This window comes from Centruroides vittatus, unplaced genomic scaffold, assembly GCF_030686945.1.
Source record: "Centruroides vittatus isolate TY-2023 unplaced genomic scaffold, ASM3068694v2 contig_817, whole genome shotgun sequence".
In the NCBI taxonomy this organism is placed as follows: Eukaryota; Metazoa; Arthropoda; class Arachnida; order Scorpiones; family Buthidae; genus Centruroides; species Centruroides vittatus.
Window position 1 is genome coordinate 3,330,789 of NW_027122532.1, and position 23,988 is coordinate 3,354,776.

The following is a 23,988-nucleotide window of genomic DNA, read 5'->3' on the forward strand; positions in this document are numbered from 1 at the left end:
GATTTCCAAAAATTGATTGAAATTACAGTAGAGCATCGATTATCCGACCCCCGATCGACCGTCGCGTCGGTCGACCGACCGCGTTCTAGTCGGCAAATTGGAACGTCCGCTAGTGACGCGGCGCTACGATATTTGGCTACGTCTTGGCTACTTTAATATTATTTTTGTTAAATTTTTGCGTGTTTTGGCTGGAAACAGTGGCTCGACCACGAAAGGGAGGCCGGTATTTAAACCGAGGCCGTGTTCGGTAACGCAGAATTCTTTCTAAGTCTACTTATGCTGCGATGTTGAACTCGTTTCTAACTACTGCTTGATTCCTGCCACCATTAGCTTTCTTTATCTATTCTTAGCTCCGTCCACTAAGCCACTCGGAATTCTAACTTAGGTGTTCTGCGTTACTGAACACGGCCCAGGCTTGATTTTCTATTTTTGCTTTATTTTTGTATTTATTTTGTGTAAAATAAATAAATGATTTTTAACGATACAATTGCGACGATCATTATTTTAAAAAAATTTGTTAGGCTTAACACTGATGAAAATCCAACGCGAAATAAGTTAATAGCGATATACTAATATACTAATTACATGGGATATACTAATATACTATACTAATAATGTATTTTTTCATACTTTTCGGTTATCCATTTTTTCAGTTATCCGACCAATCCCAGTCCCCAATTGAGTCGGATAATCGATGCTCTACTGTATCTCTTTTCAAAGCAAATTTTAATTTGGAGAACAGGAAGTAGTCAACTGGAACCTAAAGTTAAGCATTTAGACTGCCTTTAGGCCAACTTACAAAGTTTAATTATCTAATTAATTTAGATTCTTGGTTATTTGAATATATCAGACTATAGTTTGTTAACTCACATACTTCCAAGTAAAATATCAATAACTGCAATAAGTTTTATTTAGTTATTATTTCATTTATTACTAATTAATCAATATTATAATTACTTTTAGATAATTCTGTTTATCGTAATCACGTCGATAAAACATCGTAAGATTTAAATCGACGAGAATGAACGAAAATTACTGGAAGTTTTACATATTTAACTACAGAGTAATTTCAATTAAAATAAATAATTTTAATGCAAAATGTTACAAATGGTATCATATTAGATAATGGATCTTTTACAATTTTTAATAATTAATTAATTTTAATATTTAATTTCTTAACTCGTATTTTCAGGAATGCCATTAATATAATTATTATTAAAAAACAAATTTTTTCTACCTTGACTTTCTTCACTCCTAGTTTAGAAGACAGATTTTCTTCTATTGTATTTACACAGGAATGACAAGTCATTCCCTCGACAGAAATTGAGACTTCGTTTAACGAAGACATGTCGAAGAGATTGTTTTAAAAAAGAAAATCCTCGCCTCTTCCTGCTTCTTATTGTCGATACTTCACTTCCCGAAGATAACTAGCTATAAATAACAATCATATCTTTTAAATGAGCTCTGCACAATATAAAAGTTGTTCTATATTAAGCTAACTACTGTTAATCAATTACATTGTTTAAAATGTTGATTGATGTTAAAATAATTTGTTCTAAAATAATAAAATAATTATATTAACAATCTTCTATGTGAATGTGCTTAGTCATTTTGAATTGTTGAGCAATGTTACCTAGTGATAAATGAATTGATTTTATTGCTTCGCCGAATAAAACAGCCATTATTTTAAATTTTCGACTTATTTTTTTGTTATGCTACACAAATTAGACAATAATAATAAATAAAAGTAATTAAAGTATTAATTAATATTTTAAAACAATGTCAAAATAAATAGATTTTATGTAATAAAAATAATTTTTAAATAAAGAAAATATTTAGTAACGTTTTAACAATTTGTAATTGGTCGTAAAATTTCCGCGGAATAATATAAAATCACCAAATATCTATTTTTAGTAAAATATGAAAGCATGTTCGGTGATTTTAATAACTACGCATATCCAAAATTAAAGTTTCGTTGCAAAAATGCAGAGACGAACACCAAACACAGAGATGAATCATCCCGTGCCTTCTACAAAGCATGCTTGATAAGCTACTGTTATATCAGGAACACTTCCTCACTGTTAGCAGTCCTAACAGACAATTATTTGTCAGAAATGATTTTGCCATCTATATGACGCATTACGTTTTGTTGCATGGGGGCACTGCTCGTGTCTCATTTGCACGACACTTGCACGTTTGCTGATTTACATACGATGAGTTTTGGCTACTCATATTTTGCAGTATTGATTTTACACAGTTTTGTGTTTGTTGCTTTAATTTTGGACATCAGTATATTAATGGAATTATCAAAAAATAATGATAAATGAGTATCTATGCCTAAATACATATACCAAAATATTACAAAATTTTCCTTTAATTTAAAAAGAATCCAGGAAAAGTATCTAATTAAAATCAGCAGTTATCATCACAAAAGGCTAACTAAATTAGTAAACATCCATAATCCTGAAATTTATACATTTTTCTGTACAAATTAAATTAGAATATCTTCTAGGAAATTTAAATTATACATTCTCCTAGGTATTTTAAATCAATGTTACATACTAAAAAGCTGTTCAAATCATACTTGCATCAATCACCTTATCTAACTAATGATATTTTATTGAATTTCATCATTGGAACATTCTTTAAAATTATCAGTATTAGCAATGACTGACTATAAGTCTAGAAAAAGTCATATTTATTTGTTCATTATCAAATACAGATACAAATTTAATCATTTAGAATCACCATTCAATGATATATGTGAGGATTCAGATATTTAATTATAAAATATTAAAGTATAAAAATATTCACAATTTGAAGCTATGGTAAATGCGTTAAAAAAGGACAAGACGTTCCTTTTTTAACACCTCGGGAACACGACGGTCTTTACGGCAGAGTCGACCTTTTATTTGAGGCTGCTCGTCCACCTCGATACGTAAAAATGTTTAGTTCCCAAGGTATTTAAAAAGAACAAGATATAAAGACATTTACTGTAGCTTTGAGTTGTGAATATTTTCATATTTCATTATTGTCCTGGCTGTTAGATTTATTAAATATTATTAATTTAAATCTTTTATTCATAAAAATAAAGTTGCAGACAAATGTAAGTCTAGTTTCCTGTCTATGGAAGCCTTTCTGCATGTTGTGGCAATTGTCTCATGCAATAACGTTACTGTGTAATTAAGTCTTCCTTTCAAATTCAGAACAAAAAATACAAGAAACAAATTTTATCGACCCCAAGGAGAAAGTTAATCCACAAAAACAACTCCAACTGACAAGCCCAGAAAAAAGATAGTGAAGTTGAAATAGAGGATGGAAGTGAGGAGAAGAAACATTGGGAGAACAGTAAAAAATTTAATTTAAGAGGGATTCAAAGAAGTAAGACAAGAATAGCAATAACAGCAAGAAAAAGAAGAGAAGAAAAGATGAAGAGAGTCAGAATCATCTTTCAAAAAGTTCACAGTGATCAGGGAAAAAAAGGAGCAGACAGAAATGGAATATGATGATAACATAAATCAAGAAACCCTCTCAATAACAACCAAACTTTCAGAACCAAGAATTTTTTTGTCTTAGCAAATTTTTTGCCATAATTTCAAGTGAAATTGAATGCAATGTTCTCTCTCTCTCTCTCTTGCAGAAAATCATATGCACAAATACAGTGTACAACTTTCATGTAACTCAATCACATTCACATGTTACTGATTAAATCAATATTTAACTCAAACTGAAAAACTGAGCCCTGTAACTCTTTAATAGAATCTTTATGATAAATCAACGCACCTTAGTGGAAGGCGAATGTCACAAGTTGTCAGATAAGTGGCTGCTCAAACCTGATGTGAACTAGACAAACTGAAACCTTGCATATATTTTTTTGAATAAAGTAACTTACTTCTTATTCTAATAAATAAATAAAATAATAAATTAAAGGTAAAATTAAAAGAAATAGTATTTTCTTAGCACAAAGTTGCCATTGAAAACATATCACACAGGAAACACTTTTGGTGGAAAAAGGTTGGTTTATTGGTGTCCGTTCACACCAATATACCAACCTTTTTCCACCGAAAGTGTTTCCTGTGTGATATGTTTTCAATGGCAACATTGTGCTAAGAAAATACATATAATAGAGAACAACAAGCAACCAAGATAAAAGAAATAGACGAATAATCTAACAATTGTTCAAATAGTACAAAAAAATGTTTTTGAGAAATAGATCTATAACAAAGCAAGCAATTGATTTCTCACAAATTCTTCAGTTTATAATTCTTTTTGTCAAACATGGTCTTTAATCTTTAATCAGAATTCTCTTTCATTCTTATGTCTTTTGCTCTGTTCCGCTTTTACTCATATCACCAGTATGTTTATGGCTACACATTTTTAAAATAAAACACACCAAATATCAGATAAATAGTTTACTAACCTGATATTTGATATGTATTAAATAAAAATTTTTTGTATTAATAATATTAATTATTTAATGTTTCTTTTTTAATTTGTGCTATTTACTCTACTTCATTGTTTAACAATGTTATAATATAACTGCATAAAAGTAATTTTATATTAAAATATAATAAGTAATCTAGCCTTACAGTGTTTGGAGGTTCAATCCCAACATTTCATATCACTTTGTGATAATTTCATGTCTGTATTGCAATTTACAATAATTTTTTTTAACAGTATTTTAAAATAATTAAAGGGTTTGATGCAGCATGGACCTAGGGCAATGATGGATTAATGTATTTGAATTGTGGCGTTGAATGTATTAAGTATTTATTAGGTTTTAGTAAGTAGGTAGTTATTAGGTTTTTATAATTATGCAAAGTTTTAAAATCTGTAAAATATTTTTTGTGTGTATCATGAAAGCAAGGTATTTTTTACCTTTTTTAAATTGATGTCAGGTGTTCTTGTACCAATGCACTTCATTTCTTTGCTGATCCTGTTGTCCAATACAGGTATAAAATAAACTCCTGGTAGATTACATTTGTTATGAGGGTCTTTGGTGTTTCTAAGTAAAGGATACACTTAGGGTTTCTCCTAATGTATAACAGCTGAAAATGTTTGTTTTACATTAAATTCTAAGTTTTCTGTGTTGGATATTTGGTTTGTTTGTGTGTTTAAACACTTCATGTCAGTGATTGAGGTCAATGTAACTTTTTCATATAAATTATCGATAAAATACTTTAATATCCAGTGAAGAATAAAAATAAGATTACACTGTTTGCATTTGTGATCAAAAATTAACAACAATACATCAACAGATAAAATAAAGAATAAATTTATAATGGTAAATATAGTTCAGTGGGTTCTCAAAGTTTCATTCTTAGACATGCACTACATGGTTTGCAGACTAACTTAGTCATTTCTCCAAAATGCAACTTTATGCCATTTAGTCAAAGAAAAGAACATTTTTACACATTGCATATCTCTTACATTAAGTTACCAAAAAGATAATGTCAAAATATTTTGTCTATCATTATGAGAGTTATGTTAACGAAATTTAATTTTGTAATGGCATTAACAAATTAGAGAAATTTGTAAAGGAATTAAAGTTATACATCTAAGTTGTCCATTCAGTATCAGTTGACCATATGGTATTGCATAAAACTTACAGGTTTCATATGCAATACTGTACATATAACTTTAATGCAATTACAAATTCTCACTGCATAGTAACTTTTCGGACACCCTGCATTTACAGGTGTGACATGGTTTAAGTGGTTTGCAGATCAATAACTGAGAATCACCAGTCTAGTTCATAAATTTATATGCTAAATGAAAATGAAAAGCATCAAACTACTTTAAAAACTTTTATAAAACATGAAAGAGCAACTAACAAAGTTTTAAATAAAAATATATTAGAAAAGATATCAAAGATAAATAATTAAATTTTAAAAACATTTTTAATAATATTGGAAATGCTATCTGAATTTTTAAACATTCCTTTCTACAGAATTATAAATTATCACTAGATTCCACATTTTAAATATATAATTATAAAGTTTAGATTTATTTTGAATAATTAAACCTATTTAAAATGATGTAAATAAACTCAATTTAATGAAAAACTACTTACTTTGTTCCAAAAATTTATGTTTTGTATAAAAAAATCACAAAATACCATTGCATGGTGTTTGTTAACCTGAAAGAAAAATTGAAGACATTAAGTATAGAAAAAATTTAAAGTTTTATGAGCAAACCAGAACCAAAAGCTCTAGATACACTTAAAATATAAATAGAAATATTTAATTAAATGAAATTCTTAAATACTTCCATAACATGAATGAAATTTATAAAGAAATAAATTTAAAACCAAAATTAAATAATTTAAATGTATCAAATTTTGCAGGAATTTAATGTTATTGAAGGCTTTATTCTAGATAGACTAATATTAAATTGTTATTTTGAAGATAACGAAGTTTCACACGTTGATATTCTCTTACAAATCAATAAAAACTAATAGCTATATCATATCTATCTACATATCTTTTATATATCATATATATAAATATCTTGTCATTTAATTTTCTATACTTTATCAAATTATTAGAGATAACACGAACAAAACGAATTTTTCGACTTAAAATTAGCAGTAACGCAGTTCTATCTAGGACTTTATTTTGTATATATAATAATGTAAATATTAAATTATTTAAATGTATAACATGGCAAATCTGAACAACAAATTATTATTTATATTATATAAAAATAAATTATTGTAATCACTAAATATACTATTTGTATATTTTGTAGTTATTTTATTCTAATCATACAACTTTAATCATCTGCAGTTCTTTGTATCTGTTCTCTTTCTAAAACTACTGGTACTTTATATTTCTGTGTAAACTTTGGAACGGACAATAGCTAGAACAGACCAAACCCAAAAATGAATACTCTAAAGATTACGAGTCGATCGTGCACGGATGCATATCGTTTGACTCTCGAAACCTTTCGAGCCCTTATTTTTGGATTTATTCTACTTATTACGGAGTCTTTTAAATCAAAACAGACCTTACAACTAACTAAAATATATCCCGTTAGAACTTTTACAAATGGTATCGGCTTTGGAATAGAGTAAGCCGAGCATTAATTAAGAAATATTTCTCAAAGTAATGCACGGACGTGTTACGTACACCGTGTCTCTTTCCGTGCGAATTATTTGTAACTCTAACACCAATTTAGTTTTACAAGCTATCTTTAAATATTTTTTCCTACATATTTGCTTATACACAAGATAATATGTTTACTATTTCCTTAGGAAATATTTAATCGTCATAATCTAATCAAAATTTACTTAAAATATTTATATTCTTTCCATAAATAATTTCAATTTTAACATGCACTTGTAAATAAAATTTCTTACTGATTTTTACAAATATGAATAGTCCTATGTTTCATAGTAGAAATTTACAATAATTTTCACTTTGATTATTATATTAATAGTATTATAAATCTAAGCAATCTAAACAAATTTTATTCTAACAAATAAAATTTTCCTTTTAATATTAATTTTTTTATATAAGAATAGTCAAAAGTATCAAGTAACATAAAAATTTCATTGATATCTACTTGTATTTCATTTCAACAGAGATAGAATTCCAAACGACGATACCTAAGGAGTACTTCTATTGCTATTGAATTCTCATTTTACTCAGAACTATCAGATTCAAATAAAATTCTCTCTCCTTCTACCAGTATTTTATAAATTCACAATTTTAAACTCCAAACAAACAAGAAATCATAAATAATTCTATTTAATAATTCTACTTTATTGAAAAAATATTTCAAAAAGCTCCAATAAAACATCATTATCCTAAACATTTTATAAGCCAACAATATGTAGATATTTTTAAGGAATGCTAAAAAAATATATATCAAGTTTATTCCGTCAGAAAAATATTTCTGTTGCAATTATCACATATCGGTTTCAGATCAAATATAAGAACAAACTAGTTCCTATTTTCATTTGTTTAAAATAAGCTCAGTAAAGCAAATAATCCTTTGGAAGTTGGAATTTATTCTTCTTGTACTTTATATTCTAAATTCTTCTGATTTTGAGTATCTTACTATAACTGATTTGTTTCTTCATTTATCTTCTAACATTCCAACAAAAACAAAAGCATCATAACAATGAATATACAAAAATATCTTTTGGAAATTAAAATAACCCGAAAACAAAGTTGTATGTAACAAAACTCGCACAGGTAACATTTATCCATTCATTATTCTTATAAGTATCTGCTGGAATCAGTTTTTAGATATTTTATTAATAAAACAAATTTTAGTCACATAACATTAGCCCAATTATACCTGATCTGAAACATAATGTTATTTTAAATATATGAGGCGTGTTTTTAAAGTAAGTACCGTTTTAATATAACGCCGCTGGAGCGCTGCAGTCGGCACTTAGTGCATGCGCGTTGTGTACCTATGTCTGTTGGGAAGCCACAAACGCCATTACGGAGCCGGTCGACTGTGTTTACTGTTGTTTGTGCGTTATTGAAATGCCGCCGCTCGTTGAGAATCCCGCCGACTGCGAAGTGAGTGCCGTTATTCGTTTTCTCGATGCTAAAGGCTCGAAAGCGCTGAAATTCTTCGCCAAATGGTGAAAGCGTTATGAGTGATGGAATGGTACGAAAATGGGTTAGGGCCTTTAGTAATGGCCGCACAAACATTCACAATGAGGAACGAAGTGGGTGACCTTCGGTCGTTATCGACGTTTTGATTGAAAAAGTGGATTATAGAGTGAAAGAGAACAGACGATTCACGATTTCATCTTTATCTAAAGAGTTTCCTGCGGTTTCAAGAAGTGTTCTCTATGAAATTGTGACCGGACGATTAAATTATCGGAAGTTGTGTTCCCGTTGGGTGCCGAAAATGTTGACGGAGAAGCACAAAACCAAACGTTTGGCCAGTGCATTGACTTTTCTTGAGCGCTATAGTGACGAGGGAGATGATTTTTTAAGCCGTATTGTTACAGGCGATGAAACGTGGGTAGCCTACGTTACACTGGAATCAAAGCAACAATCCGTGGAATGGCGACGTTCATCATCTCCAAGGAAAGTCAAGTTCAAGCAAACAATTTCTGCTCAGAAAATCATGTGCACGATGTTTTGGGACATATACAGAGTGTTGCTTGTTGATTTTTTGCCTCATGGTGAAACAATCAATTCAGCTGCATACTGTGAGACTTTAAATAACTGCGCCGTGCAGTACAAAACAAAAGGCGGAGCTTACCGAGCAAGGGTGTCGTTTTGCTCCACGATAATGCTCGTCCACATACGGCAAATCAAACTGAAGACCTAATCCCATCATTTGGCTGGGAACAATTAGACCACCCTCCATACAGTCCCGACCTAGCGCCAAGTGACTATCATTTGTTTCTGCATTTGAAGAAGCATCTGGCAGGGCAGCACCATAACAATCACGACGAAGTCAAAACGACCGTTCTGCAGTGGTTGTCTCATCAGGCGGCAACATTCTTTGAGGATGGAATACAAAAGCCGATCCCACGATACAATAAGTGTCTCAATATTAATGGGAATTATGTAGAAAAGTAGTGTAAAATATGGGCTTTCACATAAATAAAAATTTTGTTAAAAATGTTTGCTTGTTTTTTTTATATTTCAAAACGGTACTTACTTTAAAAACATGCCTCATATTAAAAGATTTAAACTAGAATGCAATATGTTTTGCTTTATCAAAAATAAAAAAATTAGATGAATACACTAAAACAAAAAATCTAGTAGTGTAAATACTAATAGACAAACATTTTCAATCATCTTACAGTCATCATCAGGTTTTAACCTAGTAAATTCAGATAGAGATTATAATTGAGACAAAATTTTTAAATAAAAAAGGATTTATGTTATTGGATGCAATAGTAGTATTAATATAGTATTTGGAGACATACTATATTAATACCTGCAAACTCATATGTAACAGATGATGTACTGTATTTGTATTTGTATTTAATTCAAAACAAAAATAAACAAAACTGTGTATGCTGTTGCACATGTAGTTTTGTCAGTTTTTGTTTTGCTGCTGGATTTGTGGCATTAGCACATTTATTTAAGCTTCATCCAATTTTACGAATTGTTTATTTACATAAAAAGTTAGAAACTTGTTATTAATTCATCATCATGTAATATAAACAGTAAAAATGACTTCAAGAACGGAAGTACAGTTTTTCTATTTTAAGTAGACAAAATAAAATAATAAATAATCAAAAATATTCATAAATCCACAAGAGCCGAATTATCGGGCTAGAGTTGGCTATAATAAATAAATAATTAATAAGACAATTTGGCACTAGAGCTTGGCGTTAGGCGCCATTTCTTACTAAACTTAATAATTATAATTAAATTAAATAAATAATTTGTAACTGGTAACGTGTCTGCACGGATAGCAGAAGTTGCGGGTTCGAGTCCCGCTTCGGGCCGATTTCTTTTCCTCCAGTTCCAAATTATTAAAATTATTTATTTAATTTAATTATAATTATTAAGTTTAGTAAGAGATGGCGCCTAATGCCAAGCTCTAGTGCCAAATTGTCTTATTAATTATTTATTTATTATAGCCAACTCTAGCCTGATAATTTGGCTCTTGTGGATGTATAGCTTTGTAACAGGTTAGTCGTTATTTATTTATAAAAATATTCATATTTTATGAATTGAACTTGTTTTATTAGAAACTAGTAGGTAGGCCCGGCATTGCTCGGGCAAAAGTAACGATAGCGAAGATTAAAATTATTACATTATAGTCACAAAAACAAAAGTAATTTCATCAACAAAGTAAATATTTTTAAAGAAAGGTCAAATTTAAAAATGGAATGTTCTAAGATTGATTCGATTTTCACGACGTGTTCTGATTATATTGTTCAATTTTCATCGAATGTTCTAAAGAAGAAAAGTTGAGAAAAACCAAACTAATCTGTTTAAATTTGAAAATTCGAATATATTCTAACATATTACTCTTTTTCTTTTTTTTTTCCTCCAGCGCCCGTAAATCTTGCACGTCACTTTCTCTCGTTCTCCATTGTTGTTTAACACTTCCATCGTTACTTAACACTTTGGTACTTAAATTTGGTACCCTGTGTACCGAATTTCAACTTTCAACTCCTAACCGTTTTAGAGAAAATTAAAATTATTACATTGTAGTCAACCTTACCCTTTTTCACAGAATGCAAAAATTGGGACCCCCGTTTCCAGACTAATTAGAGAATTTTTAGATGGGTCTAAAAATATGTTCGATTTCCCGCAAAAATGAAAAACTGCACCTGCATCTTGCACGTCGCTTTCTCTTAACACTTCCATTGTTGATATTTCCATTGTTGACACTTCCATTGTTGATGAAAGTGTTAAACCTTAATCCTGTCCCTCTCCCCCATGGAGAGGAATTTCGAAAAATCCCTTCTTAGTGTGCGTCCTCGTGACGTACCCTAACTGTGTACCAAATTTCAACTTTCAACTTCTAACCGTTTGGGCTCTGCCCTGATTATTATTATTATTATCAACTCGTCTCGATTATATATATGGATAGGGCACTGGAATATAATTCAACACTATCTATCTCCCCTCAATAAGATATGCTTCATGCTTGCTGCCAAGTTAACAATACTGACATTGTAACAAACAAAATATTTTATTTTATTTAGTAAAATACAAAAATCTCATGCTTCACATCTCATGCGTTACATGGGTGATTTATAGAAAGTGTATGAAGTAACAAAGAAAAAATATGTAAAGATAATTATACTAAAAGATTGTCACAGTACAAGATTTTGTCATTACAAACTATTAACTATCTTATAATAAATGCCTTTACAAAAATCAGAAAATCTTCTGAAAGTATCGTAATCACTAACTTGATATTAAGATTTGTCCTGGAAGGGTCAGATTCACTAGTACTTTTCAGGTTAAGATTTAAAAGATTAAGTTTAATCTAAACTATTACAAAAAAGATTTTAGTTGAATTTATTTTACTTATAAGTAAGTGCTATTTATATACTTAGAACTGCACTGCTCATTAGTTGATCTAGAAAATTGGGTTAAAGTTAATTTTTGTAAATCTAGGTTTAATTAAATGCTCAATAATTACATGCTTTAATAACTATCCATTTCTGTGATGTAATATAAAATTTTCCAGATAGAATATCTAAGTTTAAAAAAAAAATTAAGAAAAGGCTGAGCAAATAGGCAATTATTATGTAAAAATTTGAAGTAATATAAAAATAAAATGAATTAAAATATGCAGAGTCTAAATGTCCAACTGAAACTACTGATTGAGATCGTATATAAACTTCCATGTCGACATTTCTCGCATAATTCTTAAATATTTTTTTTTTTTACTTTTTACTTCTTAATTATTATTATTATTCTTTTTAATAATTTTACTACTTTTTCTTTTATTTCCACATATTTTGTTTGTTACAATTATGCTTTTTATTTAGCATACTGCCGAATATATGTTTTTTTAATGTAAAATTTTTATTTTTTTTAATAAATGTATATTATCTGTATGTTTTTTTTATTTGTATTTCACCATTATATATACGTTTTATGTATTGTGTTATTCCTTTGTACATGTTTTTTCATTGTCTTTATGTATTTTTTAAACTTCTTTTGAGCTTGTTATGAACTGGGAGGTGGAATTCAACTGCCTGGTGGCATTTCCAAAATTCAATGTAAAATAAAATAAATATATATAGTTAATTAAGTAATGTATGATCTTGAATTAAAATATGCTTAACTGAGTTCCAATATAGCATATAAACTTTAACATATCAAGTGTAGATTTAATAACAATGGAAAACATGAATGGATAAAGGTGTTAGATTATTAACTAAGATTTTTATTACAAAATTTCAAGCTAATTTAATGGAACTAAGATAAATTTTTAAAATTATAAAATTTACAGAACAGCTCCACAAATATCATTCAGACACTGTAGTGATATTAGACCTACTCTCCCCTCTGACTGCAACTGTGGTCTAGTCGTTTACAAGCAATTGTAAAACTAATAAACAAGGGTAGACAAATGGTTGAAAAAAGGGAGAAAAAAGCCATAAAAAAAGGGGAGAAAAAGTGGGGAAAATCAGAGCGAGGGACAAGTGTAGAAGAAGGAGAGTAAGAGTAGAGGTGGGAGGACAGTAGAGAGTGAGTGAAGAGAGGAGAAGTGGTGGAAATAGAAAATATTTGACTGTTTCAATTCACTACAACAAACCAGCAGGAGAGAATCCATGAATGCAGACTGGATTCTCTACAGACACATTATCAATTTAAGAATTCAAACTGATTTCAAATTTTAGTCTTTGTTGTTGCCAGACAGAATCCTAGTTGCAAAAACACAACTAGGATTCTGTCTGGCAACAACAATTATAAAAAAAGCTACAAAACTGTATCAATTACAGTAGACCCCCCTATAACACAGGTTCATATAACACAGCAAAAAAATTACGGTCGTGTTCGTATGACATGCTAAAAGAGACTCGTGTAACACGGTAAAACGTCATCGCCGACTCGTGTCGCGGCAGGATTTGTCGAATCTGGACCAATAGCGGACATTGCACAAACTGTCGAGTTTAAACGAGCAGCGCACCTACTAAAAGACATTCTTATTCAACGGCCATAAAAATTATATTTTTATTAATGATGTCTCCAAAGTTCGGCAAATTTTTCGCAGAAAAATAACTTATCGGGAAACACGTGCCTGCCGTTCGACAAGCCGCTCCATGACGAAAACAAGCTTAAGCAATGGCGTCGAACGGTTCACACTCGGTAAGTAATCCTACAATTTTTTGTTTATAGCATAGTTTATATGGATTATTCCCAAAAAATTATACACGATTTGGAAATGTTGAGTCAAATTAGTCTAGAATCGATTAATTTTAGGGAAGAAAACCTTTCAAACAGCCGTAGCCCCTAAACTGCACAAGTGCCAGGCTGTGACTGGCTCATGTATTTAAGTGACTCGTACAACACGGAACGTATCTACCGTGTTATAGAGGGGTCTACTGCAGGAGTGGCAAACCTGTGGCAAGTAAGAGAAATCATTTGGCACATAATGTATCATATGATTTCTGTCTTTTTTAATCATCCTTTCTGTTTATCACCTGATCATCTTTTTTCAATCATATTTTTTACATTTATTCGAATTAAAGCGTATTCGTTTAATTTTTTTAAATATCATTATTCGAAGTCTAATATATTAGCATGTATTAACATCTTTAAAGCTAAGTATGCTTACAATATGGCATGTGGACTCAAAAAGGTTTGCCATCCCTGGTCTTTTTTTTTTTTTTTTTTTTTTTTAACTCTTTCCGCCCTGTGGGCACTAAGAGGGCCTCTTTTAGAAGGCCCATTATGGGTTCGGCCAGGCCCACAATGGGGCGACCGGGTGGTGAGGGACGGGGCCCGACATATCCGAACGGACCACCCCCCGAAAAATTCCTGGGGATTATTCGACCCGTTCGGATTCGATCCCGGGTCCCCCAGAGCGGTAGGCTGCCACCTTTACCGCTCGGCCATCCGGCCGTCGAATCCCTGGTCTTACTGTATAACAAATAATCTTTCTAAAAAGTTTTAATTTCTTTATATTAACAAATGGCTGCTATGATAAGATTGAGGTAGAATCTGTTATCAATTGGGTCATATTAAAACGATATGCTAATTTAATTTAAAATGTATTTAGCTATAAGAAATTAATTTACTAAGATCAATTTATAACTTTTACATTGACAAAATTATTGGTCATTACATTATTTCTTCATTAAAACTCTAAATATCAATAATTTAGATTCACAAATTGGAATTCTCACATAAATCTTCTGAAAAATTATTAACATAGGGTAGATGTACCAGTTTTGGCCAGTGTAGTACCAGTTCTGGCCAGAAAACATAAATGTGACTTACTAACACAAAATAAGACAAAAAACATTTTCTATAGAGCCTCTTATATTGCTCTATTGTAAAAAATACAAAAAATTCCATTCAGGTCAGGCATTTTGTTATTTTTAATATTATATCTTCAATGCAACTTACATAAATGAATAATAAATGATTCAGTACAGTACTGTAATTAGTTCATTGGTTTCATATATAACAGACAATTACATAATAAATAGTTTTGAATTACAGAAGCTTACTCTAACAAACGGTAGAGCTAAAAGATGAAAAAAGTGATAGACACAGTGCAGTTTATTAGAATAAATACAGTAATTAACATTAAAAATGTACAAAAAGTACTAGAAATCTAAGTACAAAGAAGATTTTGGTCTTCTCCACATTGACTTCCAAAACACGACACTAGCAGACAACCTTTTATAGAGGCTCTAATCTCCCCAAGTATAAGAAAACTGTTTAGAAGTCTCTGTAGTATAAAAACTTCTTTTGTAAAATAAAAGTTTTATACTATAAAAAGTACAAAAGAGAAACAAAAAGTTAAACAGCATAAACAATATTTTTGATTCTGACATAGTAAACATTGTAGCATATTCTCTAATCTTCTATGGATATTAATGCATCTGTTTTCAAATTGATGAATAAAGATTAAAGAATTCACTCTAACTTCAGCACCAGAGTAAAATCCACACTTCCTTAAACCTGTTACCGGCGCATAATGCATATAAGATATACAGCGGGTGACAAATGTTTTCGAACTATCTCACAGTTCTTCCTCGGGTCAACTAGCTTAGAAATGTCTCTGAACAGAGCATATGAAATTCAACAGGATCAAATGTCATTTCGACGAAGTCAGTCTCGCCTGACATGCACGGTCGTGTGCTGGTGGAGGTAGCTACAGGTCAGTATCTAATAAGCCGGCGACAGACTCGGCTCCTCCTTTCGGTTAACACGTGTGGCTACCTGGCCGGCTTTATATATGGCTACGGTTTCTAGTCACTTAAGATGGTCCCGGTGGGGTGTGTTGACGACGACTGCAGCTTTATCAAATTGTGCCTCAACATCTGAATTGGACGCATATGTAGCAAGGGCAGTAGTGAGCCACCCATGCCGGATATCCGCTCGGTGCTCCCTTATACAGGTAAAGATTAGAGATTTAGAATCTTCATTTCCTCAGCATTATCATTGCATAAATTTTGGCACTGTTGCTGACAAGTAATCTGCTCTCTCTTCTATTATAATGGAAGGTGATTATCTGCTTGAAATGCTATTCAAAGGGTTTCCTTCTTCCAATATCCACAATGTTCTTTCATTAAGTAATGTCTTTGGGCTGTTATCATTGGCTTGATTATTTTCTGTATTTTTATTTGAAGCATTTCCTTCAGAAACATTGTTGAAAATATTATTTGTTACCATTGAGATGAACTCAAAGAGACAAATTCAAAGAATTTGAAGTAACTTTATCTCTGTTTTCTGAATTAGCATGATTTTTGTTTTTCTTATCTTGTTCCAAATTTGTTCCAACTTCGTTTTCATCGAATAACAATGATATGTCTTCATTGTTTTCAAGAAAAGTCACCAGCTATCAAGCTGATAATTTTTCTTAAAGTTTATTTTCATTAATTCTGTTTGAGAATTTTGGCATTTTAAAATATTTTTTGTTAAATAAATTATTTTGGGAATTTACTTCACAATTATATTTTAATTTCAAAGAATCTAATTCATTTATATTATTATTATTTCATGATGAATTGCTTGATTCTTGACCTAATATTTTGAAAAACAAGTTTTTATCATCCAGTAAAGGTGTAACAAATTCAGCCTTTATTTCATTTTATTAAAACATTTGTTGCCTATTTTTACATCTGGCACTTGGTTCTTAGAAAGTATAAAACATATAAAAATTATTTTTGCCAATTTATTTCACTACTACTTAAATTAGATAAAGAAGTTTAATTTGATGAGGCAAGGAATAAGTTGGAAAAAATATTTTCGTCTATTTTTAATGCTTATTATCAGCCTTCTGTTTATTTTATTAAAATGCTGCTTTTGTAATTTGAAATCCATAATCATTACATAGTTTATGCAATGTGTATGATCTAATTCATTCTAACAGCTCATTATCATTGGCTTTCGACTAATATTGATTTAGATCACATTTACACATTGGTTTCGGGCACAAATTTTCTCAACACAAACTTTCGTGCCATACTGCTTACAAACAACTGTTAAATTTTCTTTGCCAGTTTAATTTTTTAAGTGTTAGCATATCAGAACATTTATACTTTGTTACTTCAATTACAAAATATGTCATGAGCTGTTTTACTACATGTCAAATTTCTAATATAAAGTAGAGTCTCTGTAATCAGACATATATCAGACTGATATCTGCCAGTCTGATATATGTCAGATTACTAGATTTTGTACTATACATACTGTACAGTAAAAGACACTTGACTCACAGATTAGTTTATTCTATTAATCATGATTATGATGGCTTTGCTGAACTCACATGTAACAAACAACTAATGACTGATAGTACACATGTACATCAGCCTATCTCTGTTGCATACGTCGACAAATGGAAACAAAAATTTCCTGCAGAGTGTCAGATTAATGTGCAGTCAAATTTCCTGTCAGATTACTTGACATGTCAGACTGCCAAGTAAAGGACTATAAAGACTACATGTATTTACATGTGTTCTCATGCCTTTCTCATCTTTTATAAACATTAAACATAACATCTCATAAACATAAGATGTTTTTCGTATGCTTTAATACTTATAATTTTTCCTAGAGATCACTTTCTGTTTATTTTTTTATCCTAAAAAAAATTGTGTTTGATTATCAGTCATACTGTATTCTCTTATATAGTAACAATACATACCTGGTAATAATAATTAATAATATAAACACAACTTTTAGAAGCAATATCTTCACATGCACAGACAACTGGCATAACAGTTCAAGTGCACAAGTGCAATTTTTACTGGCACATGTGTCTCATCACTGATGTGCCAAAAGTTAGAATATTTCCAACATTTTACATCTTTGCATGCAATAATGCAATTGATACATTGCTACTAGGGATTGCAATTGCTAGATCCCTCATCCAGCAATCCAGCTGGATCCAGCGCATTCTTCGGCCTGCTGGATCCAACACCTGGTGAGGGATCCAGCGCTGCGGATCCGCAAATACTCGATTAACTTTCTAAATAATGCCGCAAAAGTCTACGTTGTCGCATTGCCGCTTTGCTACGTGCGCTATCGCTCGGCAGCGAAAGTGACGTTGCCATTCGGTGCGACAAGTGCTACACCCCCTTTCTACACCGCACCTCCCGCCCTTTTGCCTCTGCTGATCTAATTGCCAGTTGACTTTGCGCTCTCGCTAAATAAAGTGTCTTTGCGCTAAATAAAATAAGTAACTCCTCTCCTAGTCCTGGTGCATAATTCTAATTTACGGTCGGTTGTGACGTCAATGAATCACGTGATGGAACGATTTATGATTGTTTGATGACCCTGAAACCAGTGCCGTAACTAGGGCGGTGCCAGCGGTGCCCAGGCACAGGGTGTAGACCCTGGAGACGCATAAATTACCTGGACCAAGTTTTGGGTCATAGTTTTGGTGCGTAGTTACAGATGCTCGCACCAGGCGCATAAAAGGCTAGTTACGGCGCTGCCTGAAACCAACTAACGTAAAGGCAGAAAGGGCCTTCTCCACAGCGGGATATATATGCAGTTCATTAAGAAGTAGGTTGGGAAACAACACCATCAATACCATTTGTTTCTTGAGATCCTACTTCCAGAAAAGTCAAAAAAATAACAGAAGTGACTGATTTAATTGTATTTATTCCTTTAAAATACTTTATTCGAGACAAGACTAATATTTTAAAATTTCTACTCTAATTCTATTAAGTAAGAGTTTTTAACTTTTATTCTATAAGTGGTTAGTGGGCTAGGCTAGGCAATTTTATTGTGAAAATTAGTGAGAAACTGTGACTACCTAGTTAGTTAAATAATTAATTAAATGAATGATTATCAGTATCTTAGATATATGATGATATGAATGTATGTGATTCTTGATTGTGATAATAATAACTAACTACTAATTACTTACTCACTACTTTACTAACATGAATAATTTAATTAGTTATAAATAACTACAGACTTACATGTAGAGCCTATATAAGAAAACTTATAAGAGTGATAGCCACTGATTATTTGTCCTTACATTATTATAATATATTAATATAAATTAATTAGTAGAATTACCTTTGCTATTATTTAACTTAAAGATTGCATTATAATTATAATCTAACTAAACATTTATAGTTAATTATCTCTATCTCAAGTGTTAAACCGAACCAAAGTTAAGTTTACTACCTAAATGTGTAAGAAGTTTTACTGATTTATAGTGACCAGTCTAAATAATAAAAGTTTCTTAAGAATTTAAATAAAAATGTTTTATTTCTTTAAAAAAACCATAAATTGCTGGATAAATAGATAGATAGCACTTTATTGCACCAAAAATACATCCGCGCTGGATCCAGCTGGAATGATGTTGGTCCAGCAAAAATCCAGCTGGATTGAAAACACTGCTGGATTGCAATCCCTAATTGCTACATATTTACATATGAAAGTATTTTTTACTGGACTTTTACTGCCAAGAGTCACTGGCACCAGCAACTCCATGCATGTATGAACCTAGCCTCAGTCACATTCTTGATTTTTAGTTTGTTGTTTTATACACATCATTTTAGTTTTAGTTTTGGCAAACTAAAGCTATGCTACTTTTGACCATGGTAATCACATTTTAATGTATCAGCATTTGGGTTCCAAATATAAACACCAACCGAAACCCGATGCATAGCAAATAGACACCCACAACTGCCATAAATAGTCAAGCTATAATTTGGAAATAATAATCAAGAATTACAAATGAATTTGACACTAGAGGAAGGCATTAGGTGCCATATCGTATTAAAATTAATAATTACAATATTTAAGTAAATAATTTAGATTAAACTGAAAGAAAAGAAAAAAAAAAAAAAAAAAAATCGGCCTGAAGCAGGACTCGAACCCTCAACTCCCACTTACCACGCAGACGCATTGCCAGTTATGCTATCCAGACCTCTGATATGATCTCCTCTTCTAGTATATATAAGTTTAATATATAACTATCATCAGTTATTATGGTGCCAACTGGGAATGCAATCACACCCTATTGCTTTGCCGGGTATCTGATGGCTGATTGAGTGCCTTGAGTAGATGTTTCTGGATGAGAACGTGATTGCATTCCCAGTCGGCACCATAATAACAGACGATGGTTCGATGGTTATATCATGTGTACTGAAAGAGGAGATCGGACCAGAGGTCTGGGTAGCATAACTGGCAACGCATCTGCACAGTAAGGGGGAGTTGTGGGTTCGATTGTTTTCTTCCAGTTTATCTAAATTATTTAATTAAATATTGTAATTATTAATTTTAATACGAGATGGTGCCTAATGCCTTCCTCTAGTGTCAAATTCATTTGTAATTCTTAATTATCATTTCTAAATGATAGCCTGATTATTTACAACAGTTGTGGGTGTCTATTTGAGTTCCACAGGATTGTTATGTGCATTTTGTAAAATTTTACAGGAGAGCAATTTTTATTATTTCATTTAATATAAAAATTTGTATGATTTATATTTTGACAGTTTTTAAGGGAACTGCTAACACTACTTTTCTTATACAGTAATTCATAAGTTCTGCTGTAAATGTACTGTACTTATAAATAATGTAGTACTTTTAATCTCAATTGTACCAAGAAAGCAATTGAGGAGCTGGTGACCATTGGAATATGGGCACGAGTCACCCCTCCCCAACTGTGTATCTACAGTGTATTCAACTAAATTATTGTCAGTGTGTTGTCAGCATTAGTCTTGTCTGCCAATGTGTTGTCACAATTTTAATGAATCTTTCTATCTTCATCTTGAATATCATAATGAGCAGGAAAAGAAAGCACATTGTGATATGGCCGTAGCCATCCGTTTTATCTGAGTTTTTATTTATCGTAGGTAGCATCAGTCCACATTAGCTTGCATAATCAAATTCTGCTGTATTTGGTACCTTAGACAGGACTTTCTGAGGTAAATTTAGGCAAGTTACAGAATCCAATTTTAAGTTGCAATTATCATCTTAAAATTTCTCAATCCAGTAAGCAACATTTAATATACTGCATTCATGAGGGAAAGAGCATCATGATATCAACACTTAACTAGTCAACCTACAAAATTCTATGTTAGATTTTTAGGTGACACCATAATGCATTTTCACTTTCTTTCCATGCTCATAACACATCTAGAGGATTTTAACCAGAAATGTTTTCATTAGTTTGGCAAATTTCCCTTTTAGTAGTAACTTATATTTCCATCCTCTTGATAGCCCTTCCATCTGACTGTCACCAATGAAAAACCATACTCTGCTTAATATGGTACGGTAGACCCCCCATGACACAGGTTCATATAAGACAGATTCGTATAACACGGCAGAAAAATTGCAACCATATTCGTACAACAGGCTAAGAGAGGCTCGTATAACATGGTAAAAGAATGAGACAGATTGTCATGGCTGACTCGTGTTTCGACAGGATCGGTTAAATCTGGACCAATAGTGGACATTGCACAAACTGTCGAGTTTAACGAGCAGCGGACCTACTAAAAAACATTTATTATTCAACGGCCATAAAAATTATATTTCTATTAATGATGTCTCCAAAGTTCAGCAAATTTTTCGCAGAAAGAATAACTTATCAGGAAACACGTCCGCCATTCGACGAGCCGCTCCGCGACAAAAACAAGCTTAGGCAATGGCGTCTTCGAGCGGTGCGCACTCGGTAAGTATTCCTACAATTTTTTGTTTGTAACATAGTTTATATGGATTATTCCCAAAAAATTATACATGATTTGGAAATGTTGAGTCAAATTAGTCTAGAATCTTAGAATTTTATGGAAGAAAACCTTTCAAACAGCCCTAAACTGCACAAGTGCTAGGCTGTGAACAGCTCATGTATTTGTAAAATCTAAGTGACTCATACAACACGGAATTCATATAACACAGAACGTATCTACCATGTTATAGGGGGGTCTACTATATTGTTTAAATTTGGATTCTGTAATTGGCATAAATTTATTTCAGTGGTGCCAAAGAAAGGCCTGTCTAAGGTACCCAATACAGTAGGAGCAGTGATTCCCAACCGGAAATGCGTACCCCAGAGGGGTACACACTTGGCGGTTTAGGGGTACTCGAAAATAATTAATAATAGCATATGTACTATAAGAATATTCAGATTCTGCACTGAGGCTTTTGGTGATGTCACAGCACTCAACGCTTAGTTTTAAATAAAAATTTAATTATAGTTTTATTATATTTATCTGTGTCTTTCCTCACAATTTTCAACTAAAAATCTTTTTTTTACATGTAATTGTACAGAGCTGTATAATTGAACAAGGTGCCACTGTTTGACAAACATGTGAAATAAAACTTAGGAAAATGGCCTCCCAAGGAGTATGTGAGTCAAAAAAGCTTGGGAACCACTGCAGTAGAACCTTAATTATCTGAGATAATATAAACCATGCTACCTTTGATAAATAAAATTATTTAACTAAAATACAATTCATTACATATAAATTGTATTCAGTTAGTTCTACACATTTTACCCTTTGTATCAAATAGAAATCTACAAATTAATTCATAAATTATCAAGTTCTTGTATCCATTTCTTCACTTCAGATACACTGCTATTTATTTATGATTTGTAAATTGAAAAAATTTTCTCCAAATAAATAAATACTACTTATGAAATTACATACTGTACATTGTCAATTATTATTAAAAATAAATTAAATTTAAATAACAATAACTGTTCCACATTTTATTCTGTTTTTAATCAGTTTATATCTAACATTTTGATAACTCTAAACAAAAAAAAAATTAAGATAGCATATGTCAAATTCTAAAATTATCTCAAATATTTGAATAAATAAATAAAGAAAACAGGTAACCAACCATGATTGAAAAGTACTGAATTTATCTTCAGACATAATTACTCAAATAAATAATCCGATATGTGATAAAATCAATATACATTTCTCGATATATCCATCTCTAGAACTGTATGAAAGATACTCAAGCATCGCTATAGAACAGGGATGGCCAACACGTAGACCGCGGTCGACCGGTCGACCGCAAAGGTTTTGTAAGTAGCCCGCGAAGCTAAAGTTGAACAATTTGCTTTCACTTAAATTAATGTTTAAAAATTTTAATTCGATAACTTATTCTTATAATAATAGACTGTCTGTGCAATGTGCACATGCTGTTTGTATTTATCCCGATGAACAATGCAAATGAATGTTAACTTTTAAATTAATTGTAGTCGCCACGCATGCGCATATAAATGGCAATCGCATAAAATGTCGCAAAATCATGTGTCAGACAGTAACGTGACAGCCTCTGGCTTCAATTCACTTGTTACTCCTTGTTTGTGCACTTAAATTTACTTTCAATTTTATTTATTTATTTGGGTGTACTATAGATTACCACCTATGGAATTTCAGGACTTTGATTATATATTTGAACTCAGGGGACCGAGACGAGTTCAACGGTACCCTATTTTTGGACCGGAGACGAAAAATAAAAAATTTATCATACTTTTTAACTTACCATACTTTTTTAATGCTCTCGTGAAGACGGCACCATAGTTACTAATGCTGCCATCTTGCGATAAAGTCTGCAAACCATGACGTCGGACTACGGTCGTCTCCAGTAGGGTTAAACACGCGGAGAGAGCGACGCGACTTCCGATCATCGCGCGATCGCCATTTCAGTTAATGTTACTTATGGCAGCGAACATGGCGGCCGTTCCTACTGTTCGTGCTCCCGACTGACCTCCCGGAGGGGAGCCGCCGGCAGGCCCCCATGTGCTAAACGTCACTAGTTATTGATTCACGGTAGTTCTTGAACAAAGTAAAAAAATAAGAGGGAAATGTCTACTAAAGGCAATTTTAACGGCAAACGACGCGACTCCCTATCATCGCGCGATCGCTGGAATAAA

The 23,988-nt window shown here is 31.7% G+C and overlaps 1 protein-coding gene across 2 annotated transcripts in view; it reads right to left on the minus strand.

Annotated features, from left to right (window-relative positions):
* Positions 1-23,988, minus strand: part of ATP7 (copper-transporting ATPase 1) — a 100,136-nt gene that overhangs the window by 61,904 nt on the left and 14,244 nt on the right. For both annotated transcript variants that reach the window (XM_067278758.1, XM_067278759.1), the window contains exons 2-3: positions 6,074-6,139; positions 1,238-1,431 (exon numbers count right to left, since the gene is read on the minus strand). In XM_067278758.1, the coding sequence (XP_067134859.1) occupies positions 1,238-1,348 (111 nt within the window). In that variant the 5' untranslated portion in view covers positions 1,349-1,431; positions 6,074-6,139. The remainder of the gene's footprint in view (positions 1-1,237; positions 1,432-6,073; positions 6,140-23,988) is intronic.